A 19,747-nucleotide genomic window follows, 5' to 3' on the forward strand; every position below is an offset into this window, starting at 1 on the left:
TTGTGGTAACCAATTCCATCTGTCTGCGGTTTTTGTTTCTGCTAATTGTTGTTTTAAGGGGGATGATTTAGCAGTGCATTGGTTTATTGTCTTTTTGCGTCTGCGAACCCCAGCCCTTACAGCAAACGCTCTGTAAGGAAAGAACCAGAAAATCAGTGCCATTCCATTCTTACTGGGCTCCATATTTGTTGAAGTATTTACAACTTAATGGATTTCAAGTTCGTAATTAAAATCTTCAACGAGAAGAGTGGTGCTTGTTTATCAAGCTGCTTTTGCTTGCAACGTTTTGGGCCTACGCTCTGTGATAGTGCGTCTGTGTGAGCGTGTTGCTATGTGTCCATATACATGTGCGTGTGAGAAAAATGTAACATCAATTTAAGCAATTCAGTGCACTTGGCAATAAGCAACTAAACAGAAAACCTTAAACACAAATATAGTGTGCATTGAGCTAAATGGAAAGCGTTGGAATGGCACTGGGTGGGTGGTGTATAGATCTGATCCAGTGGTTGACGTGCCGTTAATTAAGTTGGTTGGTATCTTTTGATGTAGCTGATTTTTTTGTGTACTGCTCTGGTTTAGTCTTGACAGTACGGAGCAAACCCCTGCTCTGCCCAGTTTCTCTCCAAGACTTGTTTCCTACCGGCTTTATGCCAGAAAGGCTGGTGGAGGCTCTTCGTCCACGCCGGGACGTTATGCTGCCCTCGCTTGTGCTTTGTTGTCGTTTCTTAGGAACAGGTCGACGGTAGAAAAATTCTTTGCTAGGAAGTAAATAGCTTTTTGAAGTACGAGAATAATCACACCCTAAGTCATTTGTCATCAAAATGTTCAAGGTCACAAAAATGTTAACAAATAGACTTGGCCTGTGTAAATGATACAAAACTGCATTTAAGTCCTTGAAAGTTTCAGAAGTGTTTCCAGTTATTTATAACCCTTTAAAACCCTTTTTATTTAAATTTTGTTAAGGCATTGGTTTAATTATATTTTATTATCGTTAGATCTATGCACTGGAATACTTTTTGCAGTGGGGTTATGAATGTATTTGAATTATTTAACCTAACCAAAACGTCACAAAACTTCAGACTGTCAGGTTCCTTCAGCTATTTGCATGCAAATCCTCAAGTCTGGGTACAGAAAACAGGTTTACAGTTGCTCCATTAGATCTTTCTCGTAAAGACGTAAAGAGGAAATCCTCTTCATGCAACACACTTGGAATACGTTTTTGAAAAGTGAAAGATGAAATAGTAGTACTGGTGAGAGAATCTCGAGCAAGGAAGAGTTTGGTTTGGCAAGAGAAGAGACTTCTTGATGGCAAGTCTGGATGCTACGCACATCTCCCCGGCTGGAACACTCTCTTATGATCCCATCTTTCAAGGAATATTGTGGAGGAAAATGCACCATATCGTTGTAGAGAGCAGATGCAATCCAGCCGTGCTGAGCTTACCCCTCATAGTTCTGTGTTTCAGTTTTTCTTGGATGCTTAAAATACGTGTAATGTTGGAGTTTCTGAAATAGTTATTTTTCACTGAAATTTTGAAAAAGATGCGTCGCCGTTCTAAATGCTGTGTAGCTTTAATCGGTAGTGTTAGATTGCTAATCCTTTTGTTGTCATTTCAGATTTGATGGAAATTTTAACACCAACGTTTCTAGAACTATTAGCTGTGATAGACTGTCTACCACTGTCAATAGCAGAGCCTTCAATCCTGGACGAGACTTAAATTCTGGTAAGTAGTATAGTTTTGGGTATTTTCCTTTTGTTATGGGGTTGGTTTTTTTTCCCGTTAGACTTTAACATTGCCTTGGCATAGAGAATTAGCATTGATTGCCATAGCAACAAGCTTTTATTTCTCCTTGAAACTGTCACACTGCTCTTAATTTGAGATTTCATGATTGAAAGATGATACCTAAAGTAATGCCCTTAGTCTAAGTACTTTATAAAAATGTCATGAAGATTTTATTCCAGCCTACCATGGATAATTTTGTTGTGGTTTATGAGCTTTTTATTTCTTTTTTTCTTTTTTTTTTTTTTTTTTTTTTCCAAGGCACTTTCCTTCCTTGGCCTGTCTGCTTTGGCATCAGTAGTGTCAGCTGCTGAAGGGGCCATGCAAAGAAGTCTCTCTGATCTTCTTAGCTGAGTTCAGCTAATGTGAGGCTGTGTTTGCAGCAATATGCAAAAGCTACGAAATAGAAGGACATCGTAAAATATTTCCTTTCTTTGTCTTGTCAGGGCATTTCCATCTTGACAGTCAGGGCATTTGCCTGACACACTTAAAGAGCTAGAAATATGCTCAGAACCAAAATACATATGACTTATCCCTGAAAAATTCAGCTTTTGGTCCTGCGCTGCAGTAAGGTTTTCTTTTTTTGCATCCTGATGAACTTGAAATAATACATAATTTCAGGTTTTTTAGTCATACTTTTATCCAGCTGTTCCACCTTGCTTTTCAATTTTTTATGATGCCTTAGTGCTCTAAATTAGAGTACACTATCGATCTTGGTTGTGAATCTCATTTAATGTGTTTTGGGGTTTAGGTTTGGTTTTTTTGACAAGTGATGCAGACTTGAGAGATTTTGGTTGTGGATTTCATTTGACATAAGTTTTGGGCTTTGGGTTTGTTTTTGGTTTTTTTTTTTTTTGACAAGTGATGCAGACTTGAGAGAATGTGTTTTTTATTTATTTTAATTCTCATGTGTCTTTTGGAATAAAATTCTGATTTATTTTTGTAACTTGACTGAGGAAGTGGCAGACCTCCCATTCCACCATCACCACGCACTGACCATTTGCGTATCTTTCAACAAATAGGCTGAAAGAACCCCAAATTTCTGTCCAGCCTCTCTTACTGTGTCCCTTCTTACAGCTTTGCATTATTCCTGCTTAATGCTGCCTTAGTGAAATCTAAAAAGCAGAACGAGCAGTCCCCATAGGTTCCTTTCCATCCCATATAGCACATCTTGAACGCAGGTGTTGGCCAGAGAAGCTGATTTCCTGACGTGCGTCTCATGGCCATCATTTGTGTAGTATTTTCCATCCTAAACACAGGCAGTCTTTGTTCGCTGCTTATGATTCCCTGCGCTTTGTTTTACTCACAAGCTATCTCTTTATTAAAAAGACAAACCAACCGAACAACTTATTAAAATAATGTTCAAAATCACATGCAATTCTTGATGAGTCAAAATAATTTTTGAAAGCAAGTTTTCTGTCACTGTTACAAAAGCAAAGCATTAAATGAATTACTTAACGGTTTTTATCTAAGTAGGAAAAAAAAACCCATTCTTTTTCTACCGCAGAAGATGCAGGTAAAAACATTATTAAAGAAATAGTCCTTCTTCATGAGTGGTGGAAAACACATAAGCTATAGTTTCCCTTAAACGTTTTTTAAATTTCTGGTTTGACTTCTCACAGAAACAAAGCGAGCGCGTGTTCGAGCTTCTTGCTGCCCTGGCTCGACAGAGAGACTTGAGTGTCTCCTCTTCCCTTGCCTCCAGCTTGAAAGCTTCCTGATGAAAGGAGGAGCTTCAAAAACTGGCATTGGCAGAAAAGGGCAGCAGAAGAGGAGAGGGAACTGGAGTGATCGTAAGAACAGGGAAGTGCTTCGGGATTTATTGACAGCAGACTCTCCTCCGGCTTCCCTGGTAGCGACTCTCAGAAACGCAGCCTTTGGAGGGAGGCTTTTTATTAGTGAGAAAGTGCCTGTAAGAGAGAAACGGAGTGGAAAGAGTGGATTGATGCAGAAAAATGAGGTGGAAACAGGTTTATCTGAGAAACAAAAGTTGGTACTGGGTACGGACCTAGTGAAATAAGAAATTAAGTTTTCTGTGGGCGAGCTACAAGGAATAGCCTTAGTCCTCGTCTCCTTGTGTCAAGGTGTTTGAAAGTCTCTGAGATGACATTTCCCACCTTCCCCTCCCTGGTCCTCAGCTGAGAACATCTAAACCACGTGAGCTCCACCACCCCGGCCACAGCACAGGAGACTGGGGTGGCTTCAGGGAAGGGCTGCGGCCAGAAGGGTCGAGCAGAATAACGCTGGCGTGGAGCTGGACATCGCCCACGTCCAAAGCTGCGTCCCTCTATCGCCACAGAATTATGTGGGCTTTGGAATAAACTGGATGTGGGAAGGCTTAGGGGCAGGAGGCTGAGTATTTGTTTTGTGGGTGGAGGGTATTGTGTTGGTGGTATCTCTAGCACTTGCTCATGTAGTTATGGACCACGACCTGTTGTGCCAAAAAATCAGTCTCTGCCCAAAGGAATTCATGGTCTAAGACAATAGTTGGCTTGAGACAGACTGGGGCTATAAACAGACCAGGGAGCAGTTTTGGTCAGAAGGCCAGGGTGCTGTCAGCGCACCAATGTCCTTACAGCCATGAAGATGGCTTTCAGGTTAGAAATAGTTTTTAAAAGTACTTAGTGTCATCTCTCTCTTGAAACTCTTGACTTTTTCTTATTTCTGCAATGACCTAGTTCTGTGAAGCCGCTTACTTTAGAGGACACACGTAGGACAGAGCAGTTGGTCTGCACAGGGGCTGTTTCTCAGTACATCTACCTGTGTGCATTCATTGCTCCAAACTAAAACCGCCTTTGAAAGAGGATAAAGATCAAAGAAGAAAAAAGTTCCTCTAATCTCATATTTTTCTTACTTCTTTTGTAAGTGTCCTGTCGTAGGGCTAGTGAGGAATAGCTGTCGCACTTCGCATTCAGACTCTACCTCAGCCTAAATTATTTTTCTGTTCTAAAAAGCCTGAGAGTTGTTAGCACATCTGAGTGTTTTGATGGTGTTTTTTCTCTCCTGCTTTGCTCGTTTAGATTTCCAGGGAGGATGGGAAGCCACAGCTTCCCAAAAATCACCTTATATAGGCTTTCCCACTGGATGAAGCGTGTTGGGGAGGTCCCCAAGCACGTCAGCCTCCTAGAGAAGGGTTTGAAAGCCCTCTGCTCCTCCAGCCCAGCAGCAGGACCTCCCCTGCTCTTCTCTACTTTGTCCAGTTTCCAAAACCAGCCTGGCCTGTCCATCAACCAGGTCCTCTTCCCAAATGGGTTGATCATTTCATTCTTAAAGTAAAAAAATAAATAAATCCCGTGAGTATCTCCCCTTTTCCCGCTTGAGCTTTGCAGTTTAAGTAATCCGGCCTATAAAAAACTCTCAGCAAAACATAAATTTAAACTCTGCTCTGTTTGCCCTCAAGTCTCAATTCTTTAAATGTTACTCTTGGCCCGTGCCGCACGCGGCGTAAGAAAGTGGGATCCGAGTGGTGAGGTTGGAGGTGTTGGAAGGGAATGGAATTTGCACCGCAGACTCCGGGCGAGCCATGGGAGCGGAGCCTGGGAGAGCCCTGGCTGCAGGCAGCAGCCTCAGCTTCTGATCTGAACAACGGGTTGAGACGGGTAACGGAGCTCATGAAACTTTCAAAAATAAAGAAGGCCTTTTTTGCAGTGTTCTATTGGATTTTTATAATACAAAGAGAAAATAAACATTAATCTTGGGGAAGGGAGGAAGAAGAAAGAAATAGATATACTCCTCTCCTCTCAGCCCCCAAGAATTATTTGCCTTTTTTGTTTTCTTGATACTAGATGACATTTTTTTTAATGTCTTGAAAAGGTTTTGTTTTATCTTGGCTTGAGTTTTCCATTTGGATTACTTTTAGCCATTACTACAAAATAGATAAGGAGAGAGTCTTTATTCTTCAGATGGAATCACAGGCTTTGGTTAGTTAGATTAAGAGATCTGTCTTTGCTAGTATGAATAGTCCTTTATTTATTAGATGACAAAATCTTACCCAGAGCCAGTGCATTATGTTATCAAGATTCCTTGGAGTTTTTTTTCTTTTTTAATAAACAAGGAACCAGTAAATCTCTCTTCTTCTCATCCTTCAAAGTGCCGAAATGTCTGTTTCGAGTCAGGCAGCTTTAGCAGAGTGCTGTTCCCCAGCAGCGTGCAAAGATGGGACCAAGTTGCTCAAGAAATTTTGTCTGAGCCTTATTCAAGGTGTTGATCGTTTAAAATGTGGAGTGCCTTGGTCATGTTCCTTACATTGCTCTACTTCAAACTGATACCTCAGGTGAGTTTAAATAGTTGGGAGGTATTTGAGCAGATGAGTTAATACCCCCCCTCCAAATCATTTAAATCAAGGAAGCTGGGCTCATTCCTTAAAGTGAAAGGTTTTCGTACTTCTTTGCCCTTCAGAGTCAAAAGAGCTCCCAAGGAGAGAGCTGGGCTCCGTCCTGGCTCATGCCATCAGCAGAATTTTAATTGGGTTTGAGCTGCAGAGCCTTTTATTTCTGGGGAAAACACACGGGCCAGAAGACACTTTGACTCAGAAAATCCTGGATCAGATTTGTAGGTCTGGAGAGTTAGAGAATGTCTTGACTTGTAAAATCAACACATCCGCTTTCTGCTGGGATTTCTGGGGAACACTAAAGTATCTTCCTGATGATGATTTTAATGGAGGTACTTACCAGAGAAGAACTGCGGTACGTGTGTCGCACAGAAAATGAAACTTTTTTTGTGGAGCGAGAACCGTGAGGTCTGCAGCTCACTAAATGTAATGCTAAAGAGGGGGATTGAAAGGAACTCTCTTATAATGAGCAATTATGTTCAGTAGTTCCTTTTTTTTTCCCACTGACTGTTTGTGCTGTTCTTTGAAGATTAATTAGTTAATGATTTGACTACGCTTTGAAGATGTAAAGTGGTATCTAGAAGTGCTAAGTGTTATCATATCGCATTCCCTTTGAAGTTTTATAAACTCTATCACATAGGGCTTTCTTTCTAAAAGTCCTTTTTGCCTTGTGAGATATTTATAATTAGGGAGAATGATCATTTCAAATACTCTCACGTTAATACTTTCCAAATTTTCTGTCTGCAGCAGAATTCGGGGTCAGATAGCGCTGCGTCATAAGCGGAAGGGACGGAGGTCTTGGTGTGACTTGGCAATGCCAGCTCTTGGGCAGTTCCCAGGTGGCCATTTATATCCCCACTCTCTGTCTGGAATTAAGGCATTCCGCTAAGATTTCTGCGTTTATAAGATTTGGACTCTTGGCTTCCACCAAGTAGCGTGATGTCAAGGCTGGGTCTTTGTTAAGCGGCGATGCTCCTCATTTTAGAAGAGCAAAATCACTGCGTGTACTCAGTAATACAAAATACTTAGGAGATGGTTACCTTCTTACGTGTGCGAAAATAACCTGAACCTGACCAGAAAATGAAAAAAGTAAATTACTTTTTCAGTTAAAACGGGAACCACGGATGGAGCATATAGAGCCTGGAAAGCGAGTACCAGTGAGGTGCCCTGCACACGTTTCTGCTAGTGCTGCCGAGGGTGTAATTTTGACAAATTTAGCCTTTAGCTGTAGGCTATAAGGCAACTTGCCTTACAGTGGCTTTATTTTTGGGTGTTCTGATTGTGTAACCTGTCCCGAGGCTGGCTTTGCTGGAAGGAGGAGGAGAGAATAAGGTACAGGTGAGCAACTGGTGGAGCGGAAAGTTTGGGGTGGGTGAATTTGGGCTAAAAAAGAGCATCTGCTGCCGAGTGTCCTGGCAGGGACTGAGAAAGGAGGGGATTTCTGCAGGGCATTCTTACAGCTTTAGTGGATGGAAAATAAAAGTGCACTTAAAAAGAAAAAGCATGTCTTTTTCAGCCACAGTTTATCTGCTGGGAGAGTGTCTACTGCAGCCATAGGAAAAAGAAAAAAGGAAAAAAATATTAAAAAAAAAAAAGTAGTGTGATGATAAAATTGGTAGTCTGAGGGGAGAGTATTGTTGAACTCCTAACATCCTAGCTGAAGGAAAATATGAGCAGAACTTTGTGAAAAGGAGGAACAGCAGAGAGAGGAGTTTGTTTGAGGTTCAAAACCAGTTGTTTTACGGGGAAAATGAGCACTTTTAAATCCAGATACTCTTGTGGAGAAATAAATATAAATCATGGCCTTGTGGGAATGAGTTTATCTTTAATATAGCGATGATTTAAAAAAAAAAACCCAACCTTTTAGTTATAAGCTCATTTATTTTAGTGCTGTCGGTGAAGTTAAACTGGACAAGTTGTTTCATCCAGGCTTTAAATGAGTGTTGAAATACTTGGTTTGAAAATACGCTTTTTTCAACTGCTGTAACCCGTAACAAAAACTTTAATACCAGAAATACAGCCTCTTTATACAAAGCAAAACAGCCTCCATGATTCACCCCCAGAACTACGAAATCCCAGTGGCTAGATGTTAAAAGGAGGATTTAAATGTCGGATACTCCCTTCTCCCCCCCAGCCCGTGAGGCGGCGCAATCACGTGAAGCAGCAGTTCAGCCGTAGTGGTGTGCCTGGTCTTTGGTGCCCTTATTTGTGTCAAAGTCTAAGTGTGTTAGCTTTTTCTAAGTTTTTTCTGTTGCAGTAGGATGGATAATGTTGATTGTCATACCCTGCTGAAAGACAGTATTTAAAAGGAAGTAATTAAATACAATTGATTATGATTTTTTTAATATTTTTTTTCTTCCAAGGTTTTGATGCTTTTAAAGGAATTTTTTTCCAAGCTTTTCTTTGCAGTTTAATAAAGGTTTTATCAAATACTTTCCGGGATTCCTGCAGCTGCGGCCGTGCAACGTGGTCCCAGGCAGGAGAACCTGTGTGGGCTCTGAGCACCGATGCTGCACCTTCTCTGGAGGGTCGGGCTGCCAAACCCGCCGGGAGTTCAGAAATGAATCTGGGTTCTCCCAGACAAGATTTCAGAGAGGAAATGAGGATGGGTGCTTTGGGGGGTGATGAGGAGAGAAATTTCTGGTAGTGCTAGGTATAAAACCTAGAAACTCCGTGTGAGTTAAGTTTATTTTGTTTCTAACTAAAACTGATTTTTGCCTAAAGTTTTTCCGTACCGCCTAAATTTGGCAATATTAAAATTTCACATTGCTTTGTGTCCCTGCTACACAGAAACCATCGTCTGTGACCAAAGAAACCTGCTTTTTGTACAAATCAGAAATGGCGCTGCTAAACTGGTATATCAGCTGAATAAAAACAAATCAAGGTCTTAGTAGAAATTTAGGGGGAACTTGAGCAAAACAAACAATATTTGCAAATTTGTTTGACTTCTAGTTGCAAGATCATGGGTGGTTTTTTTGAAAGTGTGAAAATTCCTGGGAAAAAAATGATTCCTGCGCCCAAGAACATCACCAGGTTGGTTTTACCTGTGCACAGGGGAGAGGGAGAAACAAGCTTTGGCATCCTTGTTCCAATATACCAAAAATACCTTGAATTGGTATTTTTTGGAGAAGGATGAAAAGTAAGAGGTATGAGCAGAGTGTAGTTCTGGTCCCAACTCGGTCATTAGCCCACTGGGAAAATGCTCATCGACCATTTCATGTCTTGTTCTTCTTTCTTCCTCGCTCCTCCTCCTCATCTCATCCATTGAGACATCAAATTCTTGAAAGCCACAGTCGTGCAAAGCTGCATCTTTCTACAGAATCCAGCACGGTGCAGCCGGGATTTCCACTGGCACTGTTAAGCACTGTGGAAATATAAAAAACTGTGGCGAAAGACAGGGGGGACGGAAAACCCTAAGCTTGTGGTTTTTAGAGGGTAATTATGCTGAGCTGAATGTGGAGAGAACATCGTGGCCGCAGCCAGTCTGGGAAACTCGAGGAAGTGCAAAACTGTTGAGGATGTTGAACATAAGCTGTGCTGTACGTGGGTATTTTGTCGTAGGGCGTCTGGCTGAGGTTTGAGATGTGCCTTGCAGTGATTTCCAACCTAAATATTGGCGTGTTTGATGATTCGGGAGATGAAGCTATTCTCAGTGTTGGTCCTAAGGGAGATATCTCAGCCGAAGGTGAAGTGCACTAAATCAGAGCTCCTTCTGCCAGTTCTGGCAAGTTTTATAATCAAAGAGCACGAAAGGAGAAATGGCAAGAAAATTATATATATGTGTGTGTGTGTATATATATGTATGTGTGTGTGTACGTGCCAAGTTTCCATTGCACTACGAGGCACAAATCCCAATGCCACCTCTGCCTGCGGTGACTCAAAACACCCTTGTCCCCACCTGGGCTCTGAGTGCTCGGGACTTCCACAGTATCCATACGCTCTGTTGGTTTAGCGTGGTGTATTAAATATCTTTATAAGTCATTAACGCAGACGGTCTCGGCCCTGGGGTGGCCACTTTATTTAATTGTTGGTTCTAGTGGTGTTTTGTGTCTTTACTTAACATAATGAGTTTTGTTAACGTTGCTGAGCTGTAGCTTTTGAATTACTCTCAGTGTTAAGTAGCGCTTCCTTAAAGATCATTTTAATAGGCAAGCAAGTATATTTTAAACAGAATGAATGTGGCCTATAAGCTACAGGAGGGTTTGAGATCTGTACCCGCGGTTACATTCTGACCTTGGTTCCTGCTTGACTACACAACTTGGGAACGTGTCATTTACCTTCTTTGTTCTTCACTTTTTGGCCATGCGACGAGCTACTAATAATCACCTGCCACAGAGGAGTTTCTGGGTGACTTGGAGGAAAGTTGCTGTGTAGCTGCTGAGGACTGTTGTTATCATTCTTCCTGAATTTTATGATCTTGAAAATGGGAACCCGATGGAGATGCTCATGGTGAGGATGGGTGTCACCAGCATGGAGCCACCACCCACTGGGTAGCACTTGACCACTCAGAACCCTTTGAGGGAAGGTGCTGTGTTTTCCCTGAAAAGTGACTGTTTCTCCTAACAACCAGTACTTGAGGGGCCTTGCTAATTACGGCACAGGGATAATGAGAAACTTGGAGAAACTCTTGAGTCCCCAGAGTGGGAGCTGTACCTACATACCCTTACACAAATATGGCAACACGATGGACTTTCTAAAGAAGAAGATTCTCCCTTTTTTAACCTTTTCAACTCTTTCTGTACAGTGAGTTTTTCCCCGACCCACATTTGTGTGTAAAACTGTTTTTATTAAATGTTCACGTAGGCATTTTTAAACAGAAGTCAGAATAGGTAATGTTAACAGAATGGGTTACAGGGCTGTAAGCAGCAAATTTATTTAATGTTTTGGTGTTACTTCAGTGTAAAGAACACACTGTTTTTTTAACATTAGGGTTTTTTCTTTATGAAAACTGAGTGTGTTGATCTTTACACGTAGATGTTATGTGTGTATGCATATGATACATAATTGCCTTAATCTCTTCCCTCCTTGCTTCTGCCTTGGCTTCTTGGCCCCCAGTTAGACTTCAGAGATTCAGGAATTGTCATCACATATTAAACAAAGTCTGTCAAGTCCAGTATTAAGTTTCCAAAAGCCTTTAACTGTTTGTAAATCAGACATAAAACTCTTATCAATCCTCAAATCGAGCTACTTGTAGTTGGTGTTGGGACCCAGGTTATTCTTCTCCAGGCACATACAAGAGAGGCCTTGAATAACTGTACCTCCAAGTTCGACCTCCCTTTAACTCTACTTTATGTCTTATTTTTTCTCCCCAACCTGTAGTTCTTGCTGATAATCTGAAGTCTAACCCAGGAATTAAATGGCAGTATTTCAGTTCGGAAGAAGGCATTTTCACCGTTTTCCCGGCCCACAAGTTCCGGTGCAAAGGCAGCTATGAACACCGCAGCAGGTACGGTTTGTCTCCTTGCAACGTAGTGGGAAAAGCACTAAAAATGGATTCCTCAAGCACTGACTTCATTGCAGCATTACGCTTTGCCAAGACGACAACGTTCATGAGTAACTTTTAATGGGGTCCCTTGGGTTTTCTTAGGTTTGTTTTTTTTAAAGCACTAGGTTTCACTTTTAAGAAACTTTGAGGTGAAGTGAAATTACGTACAGGTTCCTCACCTCTCCCAAATCAAATAAGCTGTAAATAAGCAGTAACTTGTAAATTGTAGGTCAGCCCATAGGCAAAATTTATCTTGTATTTGACTCATCCTTGACCCCCATTAATAAAGTAGTGAATGTGTATTCTACTGATTTGGCGGGTGAATCGCTTTGGGGAGGGGGGCGGAAGGATGAGAGGCTGGAAAGGACATAGCTAGGAGCATCTCTCCAGTCTCCACCCAAGGTTCAAGCGGCACGTTGCGGATAGCAGTGGAAACTTTTAGTTTCTACTAAGAAAACTGTAGGAAAAAAGGATCAAATGGTCACGTGGTTTTTTGTTTTTTTTTTTTTTGCTGAGGGGAATATTCCTGTTCTGTAGGCGTGAAGCAGAGCAGTGGCAGTGCAGTATTTTTTCCCCTAGCTTTTGCTGTCAAAATGATGGGACTGATCGAGACTCAAGGGTGGAATCCTCTCAGAAAGAGCAGTGGCTGTAGCGTCTCTGGTCACACACTAGCTAATTGTACCAGTTAGTCTATGTGGAGGGAGTATCAGCACATCTAGGTACGTTTCTGCGTAGCTGTTGTGGTTTAACCCCAGCGGGCAGGTAGGACCACCAGCCGCTCCCTCACCCCCCCTTCTCTCCCCAGGAAGAGGAGGGAGAAGAGGAGGGGAAAAGGAAAAACTCTTGCCGGTTGAGATAAAGACAGTTTAATAGGACAATATTAGAAAAGGAAAATAACAATAATAATTAATAGTAATGACACAAGTCACTCTCACCACCTGGTGAATTGGTACCATCCCGAGCAGTGATGGCGAGCACCAGCCCCCTGACTAACCCCATTTATATACTGGGCATGACATCTATGGTATGGAATACTCCATTGGCCGTTCCATTGTTCTGTCTAGGCTTCTTCTCAGCTGCTGTGGGAAGCTGAAAAAAGTCCCTCAAAACTATAAACATCACCTGGGAACAACTAAAACAATATGTATTATTGACACTCCCTTCACAGCAAATCTGAAACACAACAACCACCAGGACAGTAGCCGAGTGTACAGAGCCTAAAAGGTCTTTGGTTACCTGTCCCTGTTGAGCAATCAAATGTTTACAGATGTTATCTTCTATGTGTCATCAAAGTTGAAGCGTCTGGGCTTGATTAAATTCTCTGTGGCCTTGGAAAGGTGCGGTCCGAAGACGTGAGAACTGGGGGTACCACAGTCTTGATTAAAATTTTGACACTAAAACCATTGTTGATTTCATCCAGATCACCAAGTCTCGATTGCAGTTTCTCCATGGCTAAATAAGGGTTATCTTTTTGCTAGTATTTACTTCAGAGGGTAGTTTGGGTGGATTAATTAGTTAATACTTAAGTGCTTTGAAGATCAAAGGCCCTATTTAAGTTCTAGGTATTAATACCGGTGTAGAGCTGCAGGCTGTTTTACAATTAAGAGCTGATTTGTGCCAGTTGTTTATTGCAGTGCCTTGTCTAAAATCTTCTGCATTTCCTTTACTCTTAATAAGATTTCTCTGGCTGCCTTTGATATAATAAAATTTACATCATAAAACTCTCACTTGACTCTTAACTAGTTTTGGGCCTGGACTAAATAGGGAAGAGAGTCCTGTCCTTTTTTAATTCTTCCTCCTTGATGAAGATCTTCCTAATGTGTTGCAGGTTGAAGCCTTGGTGCGAGAGCTCGTGAAATCTTTCACACATCTCTCACAGTATCGAACTGGATCTGAGCACGGCTTCACTGAAAATGTGGCTTTTGATGTTGGCACAAATAGACACATGGCAGCGCCAAGAGCCAGAGTTAACTCAGATTGGCCATGGGGTTCAAAACTGCTCAGACCCAAGGGGTTGTGGAGCACGATCCGTGTGAAAGTGCATTCCAGGGCACCAAGAGAAAACCCTTTCTTGGCTAGAAGCCTTCCCTTATTACAATAAACCGAACACCCTATGCTAATGCAACTCTGCGCAGTTGCACAGGTTTTTACTTGTCAGGTAACCAGCAAATACCCACTATCGCACTTACTTTTACATGTGAGTAAGGTTCCCGGCACCCAGCATTTATCATGAGGCATTTCTTGCTTGTCAACACTTAATCCAAAGCTTGACGTGAGCTGCTGCAAACAGTAATCCCAAACACTGCTGCCGCATGAGCAGAATTGTTTATTCCTAGCTGAAAGTGGTTGCTGTGACAGAGGGAGAAGGATCTGACACCTCATTTTGGTTAAAAAAAATCAGGAGAGCGAAAGTGAGGGCTTTTTCTGTGTGTTCAGATTCTCAGTTCATCTTTCCTAGTAGAAGTTTCCCTTGCCCAGAGAAGCTGTGGCTGCCCCATCCCTGGAGGGGTTCAAGGCCAGGTTGGCCGGGGCTTGGAGCAACCTGGGCTGGTGGGAGGTGTCCCTGCCCAGGGCAGGGGGTGCCACTGGGTGGCCTTTAAGGTCCCTTCCAACCCAAACCATTCTGTGATTCTGTAAAGGCAATAATTCCTGTTATAATTCATTGTTTCTTGGTGGGATGTTTTTGTTTTGAATTCTCCACTGTTTTTGCTGGTAAACATTTTAGTGGAAATTACAAGATGACTCAAGACAGTGGTTTGGGTTTTGTTCTCCTTCAGGCCTGTCTATGTTTCTACTGTTCGACCTCAGTCCAAGCATATCGTCGTCATTGTGGACCATGGGGCTTCGGTCACAGAGACGCAGCTTCAGATCGCCAAAGATGCTGCTCAGGTTATTCTGAGCTCTATAGATGAACATGATAAGGTGAGATTTCTCCAAGCAGCGAGCATCTTTTCATTGGTCTCAGCCATGCTCAGTGTTTTCAGTTTTCGTCCAAAGTGGTGTTTTTAACTTGTGTTCCATGGACTCATGGGGATCTGTGGTCTACCTCTAATGGGTGACGAAGACTCGAGCTCACTTTTGGAAGCCTGTATTACTGCAGGGGAAACATATGGGGATCCGCAGGCTGAAAAAAAGTGAAAACCACTGATCTAAGGCGAAATCCTGTTTCTGAGTAATCTTTAAAGACTCCTTCATCTTGGCAGAGACTTTCGGTGATGGTCAGCAGTGTGATACAGCGTGCAATTAGGAGAACCTTTCTCCAAGCCTGACAACTTCTGAAGTACTAGATTGCTTTGAGCAACTCATTTTACCTCTGAGGCTGTCTTTTTTGCTTGTGAAAATGGAAATTATTTATTCTGCTGCTGTACTGGAGTGAGCTGAAACATAATTAGTGCTTGGAAGATTCCCAGACAATCGTGATACCAGCAAGGAAAGGATAAAGCCAAGAAATCTGGATTTTATTTCTTGCTGTGCCGCAGATACTCTGGTCAACAATGAGAAAGTCCCTTAACCTGTAATTTTTTTGAGTAGGGATTGCAACTGGGGGCCCATAAAGTGCTTCTGCAGGACCACAAGCAGTCCCCAGTCTGGTCTTCACTTTCAGTAATTTTCTGTTAGTAGGACCTTGATCGTTCTCTCTGTTTGTTTTGCATTGTGGTGTTTTTATTTGTTTTTTTATTTTTAATAGGAAGGGAGTTTCAGTCAAATCAAGTTGAAGAATAGCTGATTGTAATCTTTGCCTTAACTCCTGTCGTTAATAGTACAGGAAAAAACACTTCTGTGCTTTTAGCAAGTTTTAATACTGTAAATTAATCCTTATATGTAAGCAGAATTAATAGTACTTTAATTTAAGTGTCAAAAGTATTTGTCTTAATGTAGACCTGTAATGAAGAAAATACATTTAAGACATATATTACTCGGTCAGTAGTTTAGTGGTTATGAAACCTGTTATACGGGTATATAATTACTGCTTAATTCTATGACTGTCTTGCGTCAGTCACGATTTATAATAAAGCATGACACTCATTTAATAAGACCGGTATGTTGTGTTTATATTAATGCGAGTGGTACAACTACATGCCTTAACTTATTTACGGGATAGAAATTGATGGTAGCTTTGGCTGAAACATTAGAACAACATAAGGCTTTGCCTGTGAAAAGCCCTTAGAGGTTTGGGGTTTGGGTTTGGTTTTTTTTTTTTTCATTTTCTGTGTGCACTCCACTTTTCTGTAGGCACTCAAGGCTCTCCTGAAAACGCTCTCTGCTGATTTTGTTTTCGGTTATCTCTAGTTCACTCAGGCTCCTGCCCGGAACAGTGTATTAACTATTATGTACGAGCAGAGTGAAGCTGACTTCGTCTGCGAAACAAAGACTGAAGTCTCTTTTTCTTGAAATCACCCTAAGTCTAATCCTTTTCAAAGTTGATGGATTTATGCCTCAAGCATTTATTTTTGAACAATTGAATTTTAAATCCACGGAATCTCTTCAGTTGGCTTTTCATTGTGTTTCCTATATCGGTGCGTAAAGAATTATAAATGGTAAGGTAATCCAATATAGTTTCTTCTCTTTCAAGATCTCCGTGTTAACCGTGGCAGACACAGTGAGGACCTGCTCGCTGGATCAGTGCTATAAGACGTTTCTGTCTCCTGCCACTAGTGAGACAAAAAGGAAGATGTCCACCTTCGTTAGCAGTATCAAGTCGTCTGACAGCCCTACGCAGCACGCAGTGGGATTTCAGAAGGCTTTCCAGTTGATACGAAATACAAACAATGGCACAAAACTCCAAGGAAGTAAGTCCCTTGTTGTGCAATCCTGATTATTTCTGAGGCTTGCAAATGTTTTCTTACTTGAGATTCTCGCTTTGGCAAGAGGAGGCGCTTTGGCGAGAGGCCAAAGGAGTGTAGTAGTGTCTTGAATATTCAAAAAAAAAAAAAAGCGCACCTGTTTTTATTAAGTAGCATTTACTTGATCATAGAATTATAGAATAGTTTCAGTTGGGAGGGACCTTAATGGCCATCTAGTCCAACCCCCTGCAATGAGCAGGGACATCCTTAACTAGATCAGGTTGCTCAAAGCCTCCTCCAACCTGACCTGGAACGTTTCCAGGGATGGGGCACTGACCATCTCTCTGGGCAACCTGGGCCAGGGGCTCACCATCCTCAGTGTAAAAAATGTCTTCTTTAGATCTCATCTCAGTCTCCCCTCTACCAGTTTAAAGCTGTCCTCCCTCATCCCGTGGCTCCCCTCCCTGCTCCAGAGTCCCTCCCCAGCTTTCCTGGAGCCCCTTTAGGGCCTGGCAGGGGCTGGAAGGTCTCCCCGGAGCCTTCTCTTCTCCAGGCTGAACCCCCCCAGCTCTCTCAGCCTGTCCTCCCAGCAGAGGGGCTCCAGCCCTCCCAGCATCTCCGGGGCCTCCTCTGGCCCCGCTCCAACAGCTCCGTGTCCTTCTGCTGTTGGTGCCCCAGGGCTGGAGGCAGCGCTGCAGGGGGGTCTCACAGAGCGGAGCAGAGGGGCAGAATCCCCCCTCGTCCTGCTGCCCACGCTGCTGGGGATGCAGCCCAGGCTGCGGGGGTTTCTGGGCTGCCAGTGCACATTGCCGGGGCGTGTGGAGCTTCTCACCCACCAACACCCCCGAGTCCTTCTCGGCAGGGGGTATCTGGAATCTGCACGAGCGACTGTTGAATATGGCCATTCCCTTTTAATTTGTTTCACTTGCTGACTTTCTTTTAAACTATAACGTGAAATCGCAGGATTAAATTGCCCGATAGCTGAATCGTTTCCCAAATGTGTGCGGGGGGTTCCTTTCAATAAAAATTGCTGTTACTGCGGGTTCATTGACTTACTGCGTAATCAGCATAACTGGAATCCTACGGAAGTGGCCTGTTTCTCAGCGAAAAGGGTTTTTTGAGAATACCAATTATGGGTGATATTTTATGGAATGTGAGGTTGGCCTGGCTGAATTTTCCTGTATCTAAGAATATCCTGCTGAATTTTGGTGTACGCATTATGGGCTTTCTCCTTCCCACTCCCAAGACTGGGGGGTTTTGGTGTGTGTTTTTGTAATGAGGATGTGGTGAAAGATGTGGAAAAGATGGATGTGAAGTTGAGTGGCACATTTGCTTGCCAGGAAGCCGCGGAAAGCAAATTCTTGAAGCTGTGCTCTGGACGCTCGTTGGAGTTGAGTAATGTTGCCAGTGCCGCGGCAGGGTGGAGAAAGCAGGCTCATCTTGGTCGGTTTAGTCAATTTACGGAACGCAGGTCCCATAGCGTGATCCATTGATTGCAAATTCGTCATTGTCCTGAAGACCAGGTACCAGCTCAGAAGAGTAGAAATCAAAAAGAAAAGTCCAGGAATGAAAGTGGTTTGGAAAGACTAAGGAAATGTGCTCCTACTTCATGTGACTCCTTCCATTTATAAAATGGTGCTTTTGCTATTAAAGGTTCAGCCAATTTCTGAACTTTAGGCCACAGATACAGTGAAACGTTTGTCTGACTGGACATTGCTTAGCTGAAAGACGGGGTTGTCAAGGGCAGGTTTTTGCCATCCTCTGGCAATACGATGAAAAGGGTGCAACTTCCTAGAAAATACAAAATAAAATAAAAAAAACCTCCAGCGCTGCTGAAGCTGGCTGGGATAAGATGCATATTAGTCATTAGTAGTTATTCTAAGAACATCAGCTGGAGGATCTTGCAGCATCCTCCTACATATGTTTTATGGATATTAGGATTAGAAGATTTTGGCATGTTCTTCATTAATGTGAAAACACCTACTTTTACTAGGTTTCATACCAAGTAGTTATTTTGGGGCACAAGTACAGAAAGTTAGAAGAAAAGGCAAATGCTTTGGATTCAGGTTTTCTCTAAGTGTGAAAGATTTTGAAGACCTAATGCGTATATAGGAAATTTCAGAATTCATAGGGTGAGACACAATAGGTTGGAGAAGAGGATGTTTATAAAGCATGCCTCATTTTCTTGTAAATAATCTTTTCATCTTTTTAAAAAAGAAAAATAAACCTAGAGAAAAAATATCATTCATTTCACTGTTAATTTTCTAACATCCTGTTCCTGGAGAACAATGTGTGGGTGTGTCGGGGAAGCTATTGAGATACGGCCTTGCTCCCGAACGCGCACTGGGAAAGTTAGAAGGGAACTACTGGTAAGAGGTGGAGGAATTGTCCTGTTGAACACGTCCCAGTTTCCTGCCTTATGCTGGTTCCTGTTGCAGTGCTGCTCAGCAGAACCTCATCCCAAAGTGTTAAGAAACCGCTCTGCCACCGAGCACCACCGTTGCCTGAAAAAACTCTAGTTAAATAGCTAGGTTGTATACGTGTGTATATATATAAAAAACAGCTATGCTATAGCCTAGGAAACACGTTAACAATTTTCCTTAAACCACAGCCAAAGCTGTATTAGTACCTGGCTTGGCTTTTTTTTCCCTAGTTTTAGCTTCCAAATAACTTGGTAGGACAAGAGGAACCGGCCTCAAGTTGCACCAGGGGAGGGTTCAGATGGATATTAGGAAAAATTTCTTCGCGGAAAGGGTTGTCAAGCCTTGGCCCAGGCTGCCCAGGGCAGTGGTGGAGTCGCCATCCCTGGAGGGGTTTAAAAGCCGGGCAGATGCGGTGCTGAGGGACACGGGGTAGTGGGGGTTTGGGCAGTGCTGGGTTAATGGTTGGACTTGGTGATCTTAAAGGTCCCTTCCAACCTAGATGATTCTATGATTCTATAAAAAAAGGCAGAAATTCCCCCCAGATAACAGCTCCTCTTAACTTGTTTGTATCAAAAGCCAATTCTGGCTGAAATTCATGAATTTCAAGTCACGATGACAAAATGCACACGTCAAAGCATTCGTACCTATTTAAAAAAATCCACAGCAAAACCACAAAAAAACCCAGATGAGACAACAAAGTTGGTATCTAACCAACTAACCTCATGTGCTTCAGATCATATGGTGGTGTATCATCCCTACAAGTGTCTTAATTATATGCATAAAGTACTTTCAGTATCGAGATATAATATGATGAAACAGGATGGTGTGTGAGCCGTGATCTGAATTTACACGTTCAAAGGCTTTGAGGCAGGCCGTTCGCTGAGAACACACTCAGCTTGAAAAACGTGTTCAACCTCACGTGAAAGGAGCGGATGAGGAACGGCGGG

General features: G+C 42.5%; 1 protein-coding gene across 1 annotated transcript in view; it reads left to right on the forward strand.

Moving 5' to 3' along the window:
• Nucleotides 1–19,747, forward strand: part of CACHD1 (cache domain containing 1) — a 117,296-nt gene that overhangs the window by 64,879 nt on the left and 32,670 nt on the right. Inside the window, exons 5-8 of the mRNA XM_054212023.1 lie at nucleotides 1,615–1,721; nucleotides 11,428–11,554; nucleotides 14,371–14,515; nucleotides 16,167–16,383. Of these exons, the coding sequence (XP_054067998.1) occupies nucleotides 1,615–1,721; nucleotides 11,428–11,554; nucleotides 14,371–14,515; nucleotides 16,167–16,383 (596 nt within the window). The remainder of the gene's footprint in view (nucleotides 1–1,614; nucleotides 1,722–11,427; nucleotides 11,555–14,370; nucleotides 14,516–16,166; nucleotides 16,384–19,747) is intronic.

The sequence above is a fragment of the Rissa tridactyla genome, chromosome 8, assembly GCF_028500815.1.
Source record: "Rissa tridactyla isolate bRisTri1 chromosome 8, bRisTri1.patW.cur.20221130, whole genome shotgun sequence".
In the NCBI taxonomy this organism is placed as follows: domain Eukaryota; kingdom Metazoa; phylum Chordata; class Aves; order Charadriiformes; family Laridae; genus Rissa; species Rissa tridactyla.